This window comes from Lytechinus variegatus, chromosome 4, assembly GCF_018143015.1.
Source record: "Lytechinus variegatus isolate NC3 chromosome 4, Lvar_3.0, whole genome shotgun sequence".
NCBI classification, from domain to species: Eukaryota; Metazoa; Echinodermata; class Echinoidea; order Temnopleuroida; family Toxopneustidae; genus Lytechinus; species Lytechinus variegatus.
This window is the reverse complement of record NC_054743.1, coordinates 23,050,784-23,070,186: the sequence shown is the minus strand read 5'-3', so window position 1 is coordinate 23,070,186 and position 19,403 is coordinate 23,050,784. Positions and strand designations below refer to the sequence as shown.

Below are 19,403 nucleotides of genomic sequence, written 5' to 3'. Positions count from 1 at the left end.
TATATGACCTAGACCTAGAAAATGGTGCAAATCATGAGCAAATTTGCCCATGAGCTAAAATAAACAGGAAGCATTTCATCAACATTTTTGTCCGAGTTGTCAGATCTGATAACTTTCCTGGATTTTGATTGGCTGAGAAGCAATGTAACTATGGTACATGTCCCACAAATCCTTTCATGAAACACTTGCCAGGTCATGTGACAGATTTTAACCAATAATTTAATTAGGATCCACATCATTTTTACATTACAAAAATGTGGCTAATCATATATAATTCAGTCTGTCTGTAGACAATACTGTTATCTTTGGCCAATGCTTTATAGATGTAATGTATGAAATTACAATAATTCACATAATTCCTAAGTTTGAATAACAAATTATAATAATATCTCAAGAAAACATCATCTGGAGTAGAAAAAAATGTGTCCCTTCTAACATTTGTTGGAATCAACTTCTAGTGAAATCATACCCCCTACTGGCAATCAAATGACTTTAGTTATCTTTTCTTCAATGTGTCTTTACTCATTCATGAGTGAAAGATGTATAATATGGGTTGCACCAAGCAAAGTACTCAAGCTTGTAAATATACATGTAGACATCTTTAATTTATAAATTTGGGATTAAGCTTATTCTTGGTTTAAATTTGTTCTGAAAAATATTACGTTTAACCTGTAGTAAGGTAGTAACTTGTATAGTATACAACTTAAAGGAATTGTGCTCAGTCCCTTAACAAAAAAAATAACTTCTGTACTCTGAGTACTAAAGGGGTGTTAAAAAGTGGATTACATCTCAGGGTAATTTGCATAAAGGGATCATCCCATTCTTCTGAAAGTTAGCACAATAAGAACATCCTGTTCATTCTAATTGGATGGAGGGGGGGGGGGGAATCAATTAAACAAAGTTATAAAGGGGAGGGGGATTAAAGTCAGACAAGAGGTAAGGATTACAGCACATCTTCTGTATGTGGCACCTGCAAGTTACTTACATGTAGAAAAAAAATGTACACTTTCAGGATACATATGACAAGAGAAAAGTCATTGTGGCAACTTAAAAAATGAAAATTTAAAAGTTTGACTGTTTTAGTACTTAAGTGGTACTGGGTTACTAATTATGGGAAAATTGTTGGATTTACCCATTTTTATTTCAGGATAATTTGATAACTCCAGGAAAAAAAAAAACAGATCAAGGGGTTGTTTCATGAAGCAAAATAATAGTCAATGATTTCAAATGATTATTGTTATAAGCTACTGAAATCCTTGCATCTGTAAAAAAAAATCACTGAGTAGGTGCATCATGGGACACTTCCCTGTACAGATAATGAACATTTCCAATAAAGAGTTACCCCCAGTAATGTTTTGACATAGAATTCTCCTCATACATTCTTTTATTTTCGTCATTGCTGACTTTCCTTTTCTCTTCTTTTGCCTGGCTGCTTCCAACCCAAAGGTCTTGATAGTAATGAAAACGATTTGTATCCCCTATTTCTACTAGCAGATGCTCTAATTATCAGATCATCTAACACAACCATGGTTAAACACATTCTGTCTACTATTAATTTGGTCAAACCATCACCTTTTCTAACTATCATTTGGTCTAATCTAATGCCTGGATGGTCTAATTACCATTTTGTCTTAAGGTCAGGAATGCAAATCTTAAGAGATCGATGAATGCATTAATATACATCGTATCTAGGAAATATTTTGAACAAATTTGCATGTTAGATGTTGACATTGCTGGCCATCCATATTTGTGATTGATTGGATCAATCGTAACTCTTTGTAAGAGAGGGCCTGATGTGCCAGGCTCACTCAGAAGTCTCTTTATACTGATAAGGAAGATAAGCATGACCTTAGCTTTGCTCTAGAAGATTGGATAATATAGTACTTCTGATGTGCCTGGCTGCTTCTCACTCATAAGTCTCTTGATGGTGATGAGAAAAAGAAGCATGGCCTTAGACTTTGACCCCAGGCTCAGCATCTGGACATCCTCATCGGTCAAGTAAACACCATCACCTGGATGACAAAAATGTATTAGAAAATTTAAATTTAAATTTAACAGCATGTTATTATATTTTTCTTTCCAATCACATAGTAAAGGCACTGCCACATCATTCCAAGCATTGTGAGTGAGTGATTTTGTGGGTATTACCCATGTGCAACCTGCCCGGTTGCCGAGCCTGAGTCATATCGATTATTTTGAAAACGGTGTTCAACAGCTTTAATTCGATAGTTTAGTTGGACATTTCTGTTAATTATGATGATTGATTGTATAAACCAAACGAATCGGCCGGCCAACACATTTTTTTTTATGCACCGATTTTTTAAAATCTGCACCGGCGCTCGATGACATCGATCGAACACCAATTTTAAAATCGATTCTACTCAGCTTAGTTGTTACTATGGCCTCAGACAAAATGTGTCAATTATTTGAACACTGGAAATAATGGTCGCAGAATGCATGCTAAACACTGAGAATAGTTTTCATTGGCATAATTTTGACCGATAATCATAATCCAGTTTTGTGCAATTGAAAGATTTCATTTTCGGCTATATTGTTTTTTTTCATGTTTTTCATATTGCAGAAAACTAAGAATATAAATAAGACATGCAGGAGAAGGGGGGGGGGGGGATTGAGAAGGATCCGTTTTCTGCATACACATAGAAAGGAATGATACAACGCATTGGACAGTGGGCAAAGAAGAAATTTGGAACTGCCTAATTGTCACCGAGGCCATAACCATACATGGTTGCTGATGAAGTTCATAGCGATCATCATGAAGAAAGTTCTGGAATTAAATATTACATACCACGTTTGTGTTTGATGTTGAGGATGGTATTGATGCAGTCGATGGTCTCATTGACTAGGGTTAGAGGAAGGATTCTCTTCATGTGAGATGACTGCTTGGAGAACTCATCATCCATTACCATGGCAACAAAGGTGATGCTGAATGACAGAAAGAGTTATGGAGAAGTACATGTATGAAAATAAAAGTAAAAACAAAAATAAAATATCAATGAGCACTGGTGGTAAAGATATATCAATTTTCCTTATACATTTGGTAAATAAATCTATTACTCTATACATGTAACTCTACTACTACTACTGCTACTGCTGCTGCTACTACTACTGCTACTGCTGCTGCTGCTGCTGCTACTACTACTACTGCTACTACTACTACTACTGCTACTACTCCTATTACTACTTCTACTACTACTTCTACTACCACTACTACTGCTGCTACTAATACTAGTTGTAGTAGTAGTAGTAAAATTTGTTTACCACATCTCACGCTGACTTTTAGCGAACCCCAGGTACAGGGTTCTGAAATTACACGACCTTTTGTAAGTGCACGCAGACCCAAAATTGCTTTTACAATACGTGAATTTGTATAAAAATCCAATGCAAATAGTGTTTTAGCCCAAATTCATAAATGTATTGCTATTTTTCTTTTTTACTGATTGAAATAAATCATTTCATCTTGTTCATGGTAAAAATAAAAGTCCCCAACAATTTCCATTAAATAAATCCAATAAAAAAAAAAGTTGAAAAAACAAGAAAATACATAAGAAATTTAGAAAACAATAAATTACATAAGAAAATAAATGTGATGCCGAATTTTGTTTAAAGTATATTTGATCGGATTCCTATAAAGTTTGTTTGAACCAAAATTTGCATTTTAAAGCCATTATCTAGTTAATTAGCAATGAGATATTTGCACAGAATTTGATAGAGTTTTGTAGATTATGCCATGGGTACAAGCGTCCCAATTTTTTTCACAATTGCCCATTCGATGGTAGAGATCATAGGGGGGGGGGGTGCGGCTGAATCAGCACCCCCCCATCTTCTTAAGCATAAAAAAATATCCCAGTCTATTTAGGGTTAAATTGCTTATCTAAATCTCCAAGCCTGTCTGTCAGGCTCAATTTAATTCAATTGCTACATCAGATTATTTTATCCATTTTACCATTTATTATCATCTTTTTATGTTTTCCAAATTTAATTGTTTCATACCACTCTTTCACTAGATGACCTTTTTTGTCCTCCTGTTATCCACAACATGATTTCAATACAGGCAAAAAATATTATTTTTTAGATTTTATTTTCAAAACCTACTGCCTAAATCTGTAACATTGGATAAGATATAACATGGAAGTGAATGGGGATATTAAGAGGCTCTTTTTAACTTTCCATGGCTCTTTAGAGCATTTGGGGGGCAACATTGCCATCAGACCCTGTGTATTATTTGTTTTGTTTTCATTTCAATGTATACATACTCCTCAGGTTCAGGATATTGGCTGTGCATAGGTTCTTCCACTTTCACTGCATGGTTGTGACCTGAAGGTCTCTCAGGGATGGTGTCTACAACTGACTTTGACACATTAGCAGGTTGCGTCCGTGGATCAACATATCTGTGAAATATCAAAGACAGGAAAAGAAAAATAAAAAACATTTGAATTATCACTCTGCATGCAAAATATTGAATAGTTTGCTCCAAGACTTGAAATTCACATTTAAATATAACAAATCTTTAACAAGTTAATTTTACTCTTCGTGCTAACATTTCATAGAATTAAACCACCAAGACATGTTCAGCACAATCATACATCATACAGTAGATGTGTAAAACATACAAATAACAAAAGTGAATTAGTACATAGTTATAGTAATTTAATTATGGGAGAAACAATTCAATTAAATTCTCTATTTCTTCTACACTAACTACAGCAATAATGAAAGTCATGACAATTTCAATTCCAAGCCAGCCAGAGTTCACTATTTCTCGAGGGGGGGGGGGTCAATTTTTTAATAAGGGTTAAAGGTGTCTTCCATTTTCTATGTGGTAACAAAACATGGAGTCGGGACAGCTCAGTCAGTAGAGCAGTGGGTTTGGAGCCCTTTGATAAGGCATTTATCCTCACTACAAGGTCCCTCAAATTAAGCCTGTCCTGTTGTTGCTTGTTTACAAGCATTCATGCTTTCTTATTAATTAACAATTAACACCACCATGACAAATATGTATCCAGGCATATATCATAATTGGTCTCAAAGATGCTTGGACTGACATAAAAGGAACTTGTCTGTAAATCAAACAGACAAGATTCATGGTTCCTTCTTGTTGAACCAATTGCCTACTCGACCCAGATGGACCATGTACAAAGCCTACAGGACAAATATAATTCAATAGTGAACGGGAAAGGAGAATTCATCTATACCTGGTGTAAGACATGGTAAGCTCAGGTGTCTTCGGCATCTCATCAGCCATGAACCTTGAAAGATCAAACGACTTGGAGTCGCCAAGCTTTCCAGAGAGTCCAGGAGGCGTCTCCGGCATGTCGTCCAGAGAAGGCTGAGGCTTCTCGATGTAGAGACGCTGCGGTTCCTCTGGTGTCTGTTTGGGTTCGTTTGAGGTCAGGCGGACAGGTTCCTCCATGATGAAAGAGGGTTCAGAGGGTAGGAGGTCACCAAAGGCTTTGGAGGTGGTTCTGATTGTAAGAAGAAAGATCAGAGTCAAAAACATAGAAAGGCTGAAATAACAATAATGATATCTATTATTTACCCAGGGTAGCCACTCGAGCTTTTACGTGTAGATGGCTTTAGCAGGACCTGCATAATGTGTTATTTTACCCCTCTCAAATCTTACGCTGAATACCTCACTGAATGGCAGAATTTCCCATTTACAAGGTCTTTGCTACAGTAACTCAGCAAAAAATAAAAAATAAACCTACAACATCCCGTTCATGAAGCAGGCAAAAAACTAATGCCATGGAGTAGATTATGCATGTTCAACTCCAAAACATGCAGAATTTCAAGCTCATCATAGTAGCTGGTGGTCTAATACATCAGTTTTTGTTATTGAATCCCACTCTATCCCATAAAGTAAGGGAATGAATTAATCTAAGGCCATTACAGTTCATACTGCGGATGCCCTTTTTACTGGCTTTGATGCCCCTTCACTGGGCTTGGAGATTTGTAGCACTCTTTTTAAATTTAGTTTTCCATTTACAGTAATATAGAAATACATACACTTTTTAAAAAGTGGCTTTGTTCTGAAATAGTGAAATCTAAGGCATGAAATCTGTAGCCACAGAAAAGAAATACAAGTAAAAATCACACAAAGGACCAACTGACCTAATATTCCACTTGGCAGTCATTTCTGGGGTGGGAGGTGTATCGGTTTGATGGCCCAGACTAGCAAACATATGAGGTTTGTTTGGTGGCTTGTCTGAAGTCATGGTGAACTCTGGCTGGCTTGGGTTTGGTGCTTGGATAGAGGTGAAATCCCATCTAGCCGTAAGCTCCGGAGGTTGAGGAGTCCCAAACTGGTCATCATTCTGGAAGTTCAAAGTTTCAAATTGTCATTGAATGTGAAATATGCTTTAACGTATACCGTATAAGAGATCTGACATGACAATCCAGACTTTTGCGTTCACCATGCAGTAACGCACCAATTTCTTTGAAAATGCAAGTCAAATCACAAAGGAGAGCTGAGAGGCTTTTGCCGAAAGTTGGTGGACCGGGACAGCATCGAAATTTCTTGACTCTGGACAACGATATATTTGCAACTGTTCGTCCGGTGCAAAACTTTGGATAATCTGCTATCCCAGTCCACCAACTTTTGACAAAAGCCTCTCAGCTCTCCATTGTGATTTTAATTGCATTTCCAAAGGAATTGATGCATTGAAGAGAGTTTCCCTGTAGTAAATGCGAAGTCTCTATTCACTCTCACACACCCCAATAATAGTCATAATTATTGCTACATTACTTTGATAGATGATAGCGAATGTGGGGAGCTAAAATCAAGGCAGTCAACCACAAGTTTGCACCAAACATTTGCATGCAAGTTCCCCATAAAATAATCTACAAAACTACATACTCAGTTGTTTTAAATTCATTATTTTAATTGATTGTGCTTATTTATGTGTAATACATACATTGGATGACATTTATCTTCTGCTATACATCAATGAATGAAGACACACATATTCTGATTTGTGGTCTCGATACATATTTTTCCTTGATCCTTGCAAACCTACTTTTAACCAGCCTATTAGCCCTCAATTATTTTTTGTCTTGTCAGACACGGGGGCAAGATGTGCGATACTTGAAAGGAACAATGACATTTCACAGCAAATTTTTTTTCATGATTCAGACATATCATTTACAGGAGGGGGAGGGGACTTACAAAGCCATAGTCATTAATAAATATTACCCACACACTGGACTTGCATCCGATCAAGGTTCTATAAGAGATTACACTTAGGCTTGATTTTTGCGATTTATTATACATTAGTGAATGAGGCTTTAACGTGAGGAAATCATAATTTGTAAACAAATTTTTCGGCATTACTCCTACGTATTAAGATCGCATGCTCGATCTTTAATGAAAATCATAAGTCAGAAAAAATTGGAACCAGTGGGATTTGAACCTGCCATCTACTGATTTCCAGGCAGCGATTTAACCACCAGGCTATTCTGGTTCACGGCTAAATCACAATGAACTGGAATTCAAATACCATCGATCCGCTTCTTTCTGACTCATTAATATTGCCATTATTATACATTGTAGTCAATCAACAAATCATAAAAATATGTTCTACGATGATTCCTTATCTTTGTGTTACGGGTCCCAGAAGGAACATCTTCCATCAAACAATCTTAAAGGGGTGGTCCAGGCTGAAAATATTTATATCTCAATACACAGAGTAGAATTCACTGAGCAAAATGCTGAAAATTTCATCAAAATCGGATAACAAATAATAAAGTTATTGAAGTTTAAAGTTTAGCAATATTTTGTGAAAACAGTCGTCATGAATATTCATTAGGCGAGCTGATGATGTCACATCTCCACTTTCTGTTTTCTTATGTTATTACATAAAATCATATTTTTTTCATTATTTCATACTTGTGTGAATAATATGTCTCCCTTATAATGAAATAAGTTGCAGCAATAAATATCTAATGCACTAAATCAGTTGTCAATCAAATTTTTCTAGCTCTTGGAGGAAAAAAATTGAATATACCTAATTTCATATAATGAAATACAAAAGAACACGTGGAGATGTGACATCATCAGTCCACCTAATGAATATTCATGACTGTTTTTACAAAATATTACTTAACTTTAAAATTCAATAACTTTGCTATTTGTTGTCCGATTTTCACGAAATTTTCACTATAAATACTTTCAGCCTGGACCACCCCTTTAATGTACTGTGCTCTTACCTCTGTTAGATTGCTTGGAATGGCATCCAGTACAGATGCAGAACCATTCTTGTTTGATGATTTATATTGGAGAGACTTCTTGGCTCCCTGGTATCCACTGGACTCATTGGCTTGTCCAGCATGACCGCGAGGAAGATCACAAGCCATGTCTGATTGAACGAGAAAGGGGTTCATTAAAAATAAATACCAGGGCACATTGCAGAAAGAGTTGCAATCAATCGCAACTCTAAAAATCATGCGTAACTTGATTTTCAACCAATCAACAGCGCGCATTTGGGACTTGCGATTGATTTTTTGGCTTGCGTTTGAACGCAACTCTTTCTGCAACGGGCCCCAGTTGTGGTAACGATCTCAAAATGAGTTGGAACAGAATCCCATCAAATTACCACCCAAGTGTTTGTATGTATGAATAAAAAATATGTGCCAAGTGGCTCTGGTAGAAAACGGGTATCTGCTGAGAAATGAGTAAAATAAGTACAGAGTTCCATTAAATGTCAGGGTATTTTTCTGAGCAATATGAATACACTGTCCCACATATGCATTTCTATGTTAGTGATTGTCAGAACTATCAGGTTTGAGCTAAGATTTCATGATTTCACAAAGGTAAGTTTACATTAGTGTACCAGATCTAGATATATGATAATATGGTGACAATTAACCTTGATCTTAAAGACTTTCTCATGAAATAATTGTTTGCTGTAACTACTATCTTTTACCTTTGAGAAAGATAGTATAAATAGCTTGCTTTATTTCTGTAGAATATAAGAATGAAGCTATTTACAAAGATAGGAAATGCACAATTTTTTTTTTTTTGGGGGGGGGGTACTAACCAGGGTACCCTGACTCATACATCAATAAGATTTTGAAATTTTTGCTTCAAACTGTACTGTAGTCAGGTAGGAACCAATATCCCCCCCCCCCCCCCCCCTCTCCATAATGTATTTTGTACTGCATGCACATGTAGGAATAAAATCCATTTGAACTTGTAACCTACCTATAAACTTGGTGGGAGTCTCCTCAGGGAACTCATTTCCCCCAAAGATCCCAGGTGTCACGGTGACTCTGGCTGAGGGGGTGGTTGTCACCCCGATAGGAGTGAATGGGCATGCATTGGCCTGGGTAGGGGCACCGACAGGGGATCTGGCTCTTTCCATTTGTCTGGCAAGTATAAAGAAAGAGAAGATGACTGTGCAGAGATAGCTTAATTTCTATGCAAGAATAATGACACAACACTATACAGCAATTCATCATCAGAACAATGCCTATACTTCAAAGTGCTTTGAAGAGAAACTATACGATGTAAATAACTAGTAGAAAAAAATCAATATATTAAGTCAATGAAGCACTCTCCTCAACTTTTCAGAACACAAAGCTTGATTAAACTCCTCAAGCCTTTTTACTGAAAGCACCCAATATGTCACATGATTATGGTACATACTTGCTGTTATAAGTGGAACTGAGCTGGGTGCCTCCTTGCATTGCAGCATGCCTCTGCTGATTATGAAGATTCTTCTTGGAGATGTTTTCAAGGAAGTTGGAGCTCAGACCAAAGTCTTCCAGTTTTGGAGTGCCTCCAACCTCTGGCAAAGCTAAGTGTGGGTTCTTTGCTGGTGTAGCATGTCTGATATTTGATTGAAATAAGAACACATTTTTGTCATTCTTTCATAAAAAAAAACAATAAAACAAAACATTTTGGAAGTCCATATAAGGTATGATTTTTTATACTGATGATCATTCAGTGTTTAGAATGATTTAGTTTTTCCAAATAAAACGGTCAAAGTGAACTTTATATTGGCCAATGACACAGTATTTAACAAACGGAAACAACAATTTTTGAAGAAGTCAACCCCCGACCCTCCTTTGCAGATGAACAAGGTACATCAGCAAATTGATATGTCATTGGTTTAAATGTTACTGCATGGCTAATTACCCTTGCAGTAACATTCAAACCAATGACATATCAATCGCACCTTGTGGTAATGGTTTATTTTATATTGCGGCTTTTGCCCTTCTTTGACTACAGAAGTGACTTATCAACGAAAAGAGAATTTTCAATTTGAGTGATTTTGTAAATCTAGTTCTCCCCCCAGGCCAGATTTCACAGATAAACACTCTTCCTGCTATGATATTATTGCTGGTGGGCGCATCGTGGTCTAGTGGTTCTGACTCTTGCCTTTAAAACAGAGGGTCGTGGGTTTGAATCCTAGCCATGGCATGTTTTTCCTTCAGCAAGAAATTTATCCACACTGTGCCGCACTCTACCCAGGTGAGTAGAATGGGTAACGGCAGGATTCATTCCTTGAATGCACGAGCGCTGAAAGGCAGCTTGAGCTAAAGCCGCCGGAGTAATAATAATAACAATGCGCCTCAGAATACTGTTTCTAAATAGATGGCGCTATACAAATGCCTATTATTATTGTTATTAAAGATCATAACACATTGGCACCTTTGCAAATGGAACGTACACATTTTGCTCATTTACACAAATTATGCTTTTGTTTATAATTTTGCTTCTTTTTTGTCAAAGAGTGGGGCAGTATAAAACATTCCAACCAGGTAATAAGGTTACCCAGGTGTACCAAGGTGAAACTTGCCAAGTGTGACAAGAGTATTACATTCACAAAATAAAACACACAATTTAAAACGTCTAGGTCATCAGAGTAAATGGATCGCAGCTCACTTGAGTTTGTCAACAGGTTTAGGCTGAGGAAGCTTCTCTGCAGCTTCTTGAGGATCTTTGTTGTCCTGGTGCTTGCTCCTTGACACCTGATCCAAGAAGCCTCTGCTCAATCCAAAATCTTCCAGTCGAGGTGTTCCCCCCTTCCAGGAGGATCCCCGGTTAGGCTTGTTGGATGGCGTCGTTGGTCTGCGCCAGGATTAAAATAGTCAAGAAACCTTAATTCTTTTCATATCGACTGTGCATTGGTTAACACACTGGAAATTATGTATTGTGAGAGGTGTGTGTGAGCGAGTGAAAAAAATACTCCTCCCTCTCAAAATGTACAGCTTGACTCCTGAGGTAAAACAAGATACATTATCATGGCAGTGTGTTGAGTTCATAAAAAAAGCGGAATCATTGGACTTCATTGAGAAAATGATTTGAAAATTCTACTACTAAACTGCTAATTATGAAGCAATACTGCCACATTAAAGATTATCATATAGAGCAAATTGAGATTTTTCAGATCTACATAACTTTCTCATTTCATGACCAATATCTATCAAATTTTGTTATATCGCTTCTTTCCATCCCTTTTCTCATTAAATTTCCTCTTTTTTCATTTTTTCCTAGAGTTTCTTTCATTCAGCACTTTGTGTTGTGTTATAATTGTATTTCATGTGTTTAGTCACAGTTGACATTCTTAAATTTTGGACTAACTGAACCAAGTGAACCAAAAGCAGAATTCACAGAATTCCTGGATCAATTCCTATATTGTACATTAAATAGCAGTAGGCATGTAGAACTTACACATTTTCTTTCATTTCCTCAGTATCATTTGCAGAGGTAGCAGAAAGGTTTCCCTGTGGATGTTGTGATCCAGTCCCAACTGCTTCTTTCTCAATGGAACGAAGAACAGGAAGCCCTGAGAATAAATATGAACAAAACATGAACAGTGTGAACAGCACTTGTACCATGATTTAATCAGATTGTAATACTTTTATTTCATTACCATTTGGCCATACGCCTTATACATATATTTTTTAATGTTCTAGTACTACAAGTATAACTAATTCTGTTGCAATAACTTGATTCCAAATCTCTATTTCATAGCTTCATAAAATGCAAATCAAATCTGAATTATATTTCAAAAATTTTTGTTTAAATATAATCTTCAGTTTCAAATAGTTTTTTTCCAATACACAATTATCAAAATCCCAGCCTTGTATCATCTATTAAAATCTCACTTATGCATGTCTCAATCAACCGACTATTTTCTCATTTAAAGTTGAATAATTTTATTTTATATCTACGTAATAAACTAAAATTGAATGGAATTGATTTGAACTACATGTATGTACATGCATGTATCCCCATTCTGGAACCTTGGTCCTACATGTAATACCACATACATGTAGGCAATTTCTGACAAACTAGTGATTAAGACCAAGAAGCATTTGGACTAAATCAGAAAAAAACTAAGTATGCAAAAACTGCATTATTTTCTTCAGCAAAAGAAACAATAAAGTCCCCATTTTTTTTAAAGTCTGAAACTTTTTACATGATGAATTCAACAAAACTTGACTGTATCCAACATTGTCTATCTGAAGGTATATTCATCTCTGTGTAAACAATACTACATGTACATGTAGTTACAATACTTCTACATGTACATGTAATAGTGTGAGGGTCTCTTACCACATTGTAAAACCATTTTATCAATACACAAAATCAAACACTTTCGATCTCATGACTTGTATACAATTATAACATGGTTCCATTTAATAAAGACTTGTTGTTATAACAAATGCACAATTTCTATAACAAAGTTACTATCAGCAAATCACTTGTAACTTCTATTGCAAATTTGTTGTGCCCATATCATATTTCATTCTTTAAAAATTACATGAAGTTCCTCTTTCAAATTTGCTTTACCTTTGACTTTACTTGGCTGTGGCTGGTAGCCATACTGCTGAAGATACCCTTCAAGGAGATTGACCTTTGACCTGTATGCATCGCACAGCTGACTGCAAGAATCAAGAAGTTTGTTGAACTCTGATGATGGAGGCAGATGGGATTGTATGTTTCCAGCTTCACGCTATAAGGAAGACGAGCAAAGGGATAAATGTTAGAAATCATTATTTTACGTTTCTGTGAGGTTCTATTATATTATTTCTAATTTTTATTTTCATTCTAAGAACTGTTAGTGTTACTGTTATGTCTTATGAAAACCAAAATCTTATTCTAATTCTGTCTAACTCAGTGTGGATTTTCCTTAATGGTCAAGTTCACCCCAGACAATTTTTAATTGAATAAATAAAGAAAAATCAAACAAGCATAGCACTGAAAATTTTATCAAAAGCAGACCCTCGTGCATGCGATGTTTTGAAATCGGCAGCAATTTATTTATACGTGTGAGGACCTCCATGTTGGCTCTAAATCACCAATTTTGAGGCTAACTGGAGGATGGATAATATGGAGTGAAATTAGAGTGTAAGTTGAGAAAATAAGCTTTTAAAATAAAATAAAAGAATAAGTTTTATAATGTTCTGATGCCTTTTCGTTGTATAATTTTTACAATAAACATGCATTTTTTCCTGGGCTTTGCCACTCACAGTATTCGAGCAACTTCACAACCTTGATGTTCGGGTAATGATAGCGGAGTGTAGTGTAGCGGTAGTGAAGTGGAGTGGAGCCTGCACGAACATCACTTGAGATATATTTCCACATGCATGTTTAGTGAGGAATTAATCGTTGTTTCACTTGACAAGGTCAAGGAGGAAAAATTAGAATATTTCGTATACTATAATAATAAAACAAAACAAGAAATAGTGAGTGGATGACGCGACACCAGTCTTCTCAATGCATATTGTATTGACATTGACCAGGATGTACATAACTGTTTTGTGAAATAATTTTTTAAGCAAAACTGCATTGTCTAGCTTTATTAAATTTTGATGAAATTTTCAGTGTCAACCAGGCCATGTCAACTGTCATGTTTGTTGTATTTTTCTCTTTTAATTCAATTCAATTTCAACCTCAGCTCAGACTCAGTCATGATCGACACTCAATAATGTCTAGTCATGACTTGTAATGTTAGGGTGAACTTTTCCTTTAAAATATCATTATCAATATCATCAATTCAACTGAAGTCACTTAGTTTAGGCCCTAGTTACCTAGTTCAGTTGAAGTTCAACAAGAATTCAAGCCAAAATCCAATCCGGCTCAGCTCAGTGACACTGACAAAATATCAATCTAGTGATAGTCACTCACACTAGTGACACTACTACTAGTACGAGGTCAAGTAGTAGATTATCATGTCTATGTTTAGTATAGATCTACTAAAAAAGTAACCCGAGTGCCAGGGTACACTCCCTACCTTCACGTTATGGGCATCTGCTTGCATTCGTCGCAGAACTGGGCGGGCGGAGTCCCCGCTTGAACGAAGAGCAACTGGCCTTTTCATCCGCTCCTCAGCGAGAGCGCTCTCATTTTGAACGTTTCTTGCGATCCGTCTTAGTTGACCAAAAACGTTTTCCCCATCCATTTCTAAGCTTCACGTACTTCTGCAACAGAAAATTTACCAGAAAGTTGCTTCTAATTTAATGAAACGGCTATAAAGGTAGCTAAAAACAGGGTCAAAAATTACATACCGTTTTGAATTTGTAGAAACCGCGAAATCAATATATTATATAGTCTTTATCAAGACCTCTTCGATTTATTTTTCCTTCCCAAATCAAACACAATATTAATAGTACGGGAATGATTTTCTTTCTATTCAGTAATTGTTTTCTAATAAATCAAATGGCTGTATTGAAGATCAGAAATAAAGATATGATATTATGACTCTTCATGGAGTCATAATATTGTGAATATAGTGATATAATCATTGCACAAAAGGAAAAAAATCACAAAATACACGTATAATTTGATCTTTGTAAAATAATGTGCCTGTGGTCAGAACTCTAAAAAATGGCAATTTGGGCTTTCGGAAACTATAAAGCAACTAAAGCAATATTTCACAGCTTAACAGACATAGGGACCCATGACTCATTACCAGTGACGTAGCTAGGATTTTTTTTCCTTAGGGGGCACTGGGGGGATCCTTGCTTTTTCAGGGGGGGCGCCATTTTTTCCGGTGTGTGTGTATGTGTTTCAAGGGCGGATCCGACTTTCACCAATAGGGGACGGTGCCCGAAATTATCGTCACCTATATTTTCCCCGATCAGTCACTTCTTAGTTTTATTCTTATAAAACAACTTAAACATGAAATAATCTCATAAGCCTTATAAACAGTGCGAGTGTGAAGCGCGAGCGATTTTTTTTTTTTTTTTTTTTTTACTTTCATGTATTTTGTCCTGAAAATTTAATATTCTGGGCAATGTTATGTGTGATCCTGAACAAGATTCGTATGTAACTACATGTAGATGGTTACTGCGAATGCCAAGCGCGAGCAGAAACTGTTCTTGCATTATCGAAAATGGACCTGTTAAGGACTGCTTACAGTTACCCACGAAGACGGTATATATTTCAACAATGGGAGCGCGAAGCGCGAGCAAATTTTTTTGACATTCCGACCAAAAAATTGTCATTCTAAGCAATTTTTGTATTAATAGATGGGATAGGTATGTAATTAAACCATTGATGCGAGCGCGAAGCGCGAGAGGAAGAAAATTGGGATTTTAGACCTATAAAAGCGGGACACTCTATTCATATTTTGTAAATCATAAATAGGATATAGTTCATTGGGTATCATTAATAATGTGATCGTGAAGTGGTGTGAGCAGACAATTATTGATTAGTTCTGATGTCAACCTGGATAATTTAAGTACATTTTAAATAAAGAACATGAAGGCTATCGCGCATGTTTTAGATTTAGGCTGAATCTGAGCATTCTGAATACATTTTGTTTAATGGAACATTATGGATTACACGTAGATAATATTAGCATGGAGCTAGCATGGCAAAACAAACAGCGTGAGCTTAAAATGCTGATATGTTATAAAACGGACATTTTACAGAGCACTAAAATTTGTAAATGAAAAAATAGAAGAAAATAATGAAAGCTCGATGTCCGAGTTAAACTATGTTTTGTATATTGACTTAAAAACCCGGGGGGCCACTTATACCCTTTTTAGACAGGCTAAAATTTCCTTAACCCCGTACTATTGGTGGGGCTAAATGGCAATTTAGCCCCACCTATACCCTTTTTAGTCAGGCTAAAATTTCCTTAACCCCGTACTATTGGTGGGGCTAGATGGCAATTTAGCCCCACCTATAGTACGGGGTTAAGCTTAGCCCACTTTCGTTTTACACAGCGTTTTTGCAAAGTGGGCTAACCCCACCTATAGTACGGGATTATTTGGCCCTGCAAAAAAGCAGGGTTATCCCACCAATTGCGGTGCTAAGAGCAATAGTACGGGGTTAAGATCGCATGTGTAAAACGAAAGTGGGCTAAGCTTAACCCCGTACTATACATGTAGGTGGGGCTAAATGGCAATTTGGCCCCACCTATATAGTACGGGGTTAAGGAAATTGTAGCGTGTGTAAAAGTGTACGAGTAAAGTACTTGTACTACGAATGATTGACAGAAACCACTAGTCCGGGGTTAGCGTGTTTCGTGTGTAAAAAGCAAGCATTCCTGGCCGGGGTTAGCAATAATAATTTGGCATGTGTGAAAAGGAAAAAAAATAGTACGGGGTTAAGGATAGTACGGGGTTAGCGATAGTCCGGGGTTAAAGGGGAATCCAACCCATATAAAGACTTGTTTTTATAAGAAAAAGAAAAATCAGACAAGTTAATAGGTGAAAGTTTGAACAATATTGGACAAACAGCAAGAAAGTTATGAATTTTTAAAAGTTGTAAATATTGGTAATCACTATACCCATGGAGACTTCAAATTGGCCGCATATGGGATGTCATAGTGATGTAAGGCAAGGACTACTCTTCCATGTACTCCAATACATATTATGGCTAAAATGTCATTTTTCCCAAAAGTTTTATTTCAAATTATATTTTTCTTTCATGAGGACATAAAACAATATACTACCTGGGTTATATTTAGATTACTGCCCCAGGGGAATAGGTACTTAAGAGAAAACCACAAATCCCTGATAATAAAGTACATGGCCTATGGGATAGTTGTCCTTGCCCCTTGTCATAATTTACTTACCCAGTTGCCAATTTGAAATCTACATACTATTAGTGATCTCAATTTTAAAGCAGCTATAACTTTCTTATCGCTTGTCCGATTTCTTTCAAACTTTCGCCATTCTGTTTAATTTATTTTTCTTCTTCCCAAAACAACATTTTATTGGCTTGACTTTTTAAGAAAATCCTGTGTAAAAAGGGCATAAGAATATGAGTCTTTTGTTTTTAGGATTGTTTAAATCATTTTTAAATCACCGGGTCTGGAATAAAGACAACGCTCTAAACATGTGCTTTTCTACATGCATGGTCTTAATTTGGAGGATTGTTGGTTCTTAGATTCGTTGTTGGGGGTTGAGTTTTATTGATTTTTTATTCCTGAAATAATTGTGTCTGGAGGAAAGTCGATCTTCGACAATTGGTCTTCATGTTGTTCCACAGTAATTAGATTATTGGATATTCGTTTTAGAATATTTGTAAAAACTATTTTATTTTTTCAAATAGTAACCAAGTCTGGAGAAAGGATGTCTGCTTTACCCACGCGTTATTACAATGTTTTGTAGGGGTAGTAGTATTATTAAAAAAAAGACATATTTTTACTGGGTGAAACTTTGGAAATTTGGTCTTAGATTTGAAGTTTTTCAGTTCCTTTTTTAATAGCCGGGTCTGGAGGAAAGAGTACGTTCTAAAACTCGTGTTATTCCACGAGAATAAGAATATAAGGTCTTATGTTAGATTTTTTTCGTAACTGTTTTAGGTATGGAATAAAGACAACACTCTAAACCTCTTTTAAAACAGGTTCTTAGGTTGAAGGTATGTTTGGTCTTAGACTTTGATTTTTTTTAATTCTTACTATTAGCGTTTTTTTTTTAAGAAAAAATGGTCGGGCTGAAAGACTACGCTATATTCAGCATTCATAAGATTATGGGGTCTTTATACTGTTTTAAACTGTTATTCATAATGTTTAAATAACAGGTAACCGGGTCTGGAGAAAAGACTACGCTTGATTCTCAATTTACTCTTAGTGCACATATTCACAATATACACCGTATAAGTTGAAACAACAACAAAGACATTAATTCCACCAGTTTTAATTAACTGGGTCTGGAGAAAAGACTAAGCTCGATTCCCATTTTTTCCACAGGAATATCATTATCGTATCTTAGTTTGGACTTATATTATAAATTTTGAAATAACTGGGTCTGGAAAAAGACTTTGGACTTATTAAAATTCTTGAAACAACCGGGTCTGGAAAAAAGACTTTGGATTTATATTATAATTTTTGAAACAACCGGGTCTGGAAAAAAGACTTTGGACTTATATCACAATTTTTGAAACAACCGGGTCTGGAAAAAAAAAGACTTTGGACTTTTATTATATTTTTTAAACAACCGGGTCTGGAAAAAAGACTTTGGATTTATATTATAATTTTTGAAACAACCGGGTCTGGAAAAAAGACTTTGGACTTATATCACAATTTTTTAAACAACCGGGTCTGGAAAAAAAGACTTTTCTTATATTTTTTTAAACAACCGGGTCTGGAAAAAAGACTTTGGACTTGTACTTTGTTTTATTAACCCGGTCTGAAAAAAAGACTGCACTTTTGTGCTATATGAACGCATTACTATAGGATTTTATTTTAGAACGGATTCGCCAAAAATCCCTTCAAATTTATTACATTTGTGGGTAAAGTCATTATTACATTTGTGGGCGATCAAAAATTATTACATTTGTGGGTAAAGTGTTATTACATTTGTGGGCGTTATTACATTTGTGGGCGTTATTACATTTGTGGGTGCAACAGGGGGGGGGGGGTGCTGAGCCAAAAGTGGGGGGGGGGCAGACCATGCAAAAAAAAATCACAATCATATGGTAATTTTTACGTTTTTGTACATGGGTTAGAAAAAAAAATGGAGGGGGTGGGGTGAACCCCTCCCCCCAGCCCCCGCTTCCGCGGCCCCTGTACTTTACTCTAAACAAAAATGAATTATCATGTGGAGAATCAAGTCGAAAACGTTGAAGACAACTTTCTGTCTTCATGACACCACCCCATCTACGACAAGGTCTATGCACAATCTGTTTTCATCCGATGATGAACGTGAAGGTCCAGATTTTTTTTTTTAACAAGTGCACACCTAGTTACCAATAATGCATATAGCATTTCCATTTATTTGAAAGCAGGATAAAAGAGCATTGTAGATTAAATGCCTTGCTCACGGGCATAGCTGCCGCGGCCGGGGATCGAACCCCGGACTTTCCATGTATAGCCACTCGGCCACGGCACCCACACGGAAAGGGTGGTGCCAAGCGTCATCGCAAGGTTTTACGAGACAACATCCAAGGTATCAGAATTACGAATATCATCGATTCCAAC

At 36.3% G+C, this 19,403-nt stretch overlaps 1 protein-coding gene across 1 annotated transcript; it reads right to left on the bottom strand.

Annotated features, from left to right (window-relative positions):
- Positions 1-1,652: 1,652 nt before the first annotated feature.
- LOC121413645 lies at positions 1,653-14,576 on the bottom strand. Its single transcript, XM_041606553.1, has 13 exons — positions 14,536-14,576; positions 14,262-14,448; positions 12,818-12,980; positions 11,693-11,807; positions 10,904-11,089; positions 9,662-9,844; positions 9,218-9,381; positions 8,224-8,372; positions 6,130-6,332; positions 5,214-5,483; positions 4,275-4,409; positions 2,807-2,943; positions 1,653-2,012 (listed from the first exon to the last, which is right to left on the bottom strand). Exons 2-13 carry the CDS (start codon positions 14,427-14,429, stop codon positions 1,861-1,863), a joined length of 2,025 nt encoding a protein of 674 aa, XP_041462487.1. The 5' UTR covers positions 14,430-14,448; positions 14,536-14,576; the 3' UTR covers positions 1,653-1,860.
- Between the last annotated feature and the right edge of the window lie 4,827 nt (positions 14,577-19,403).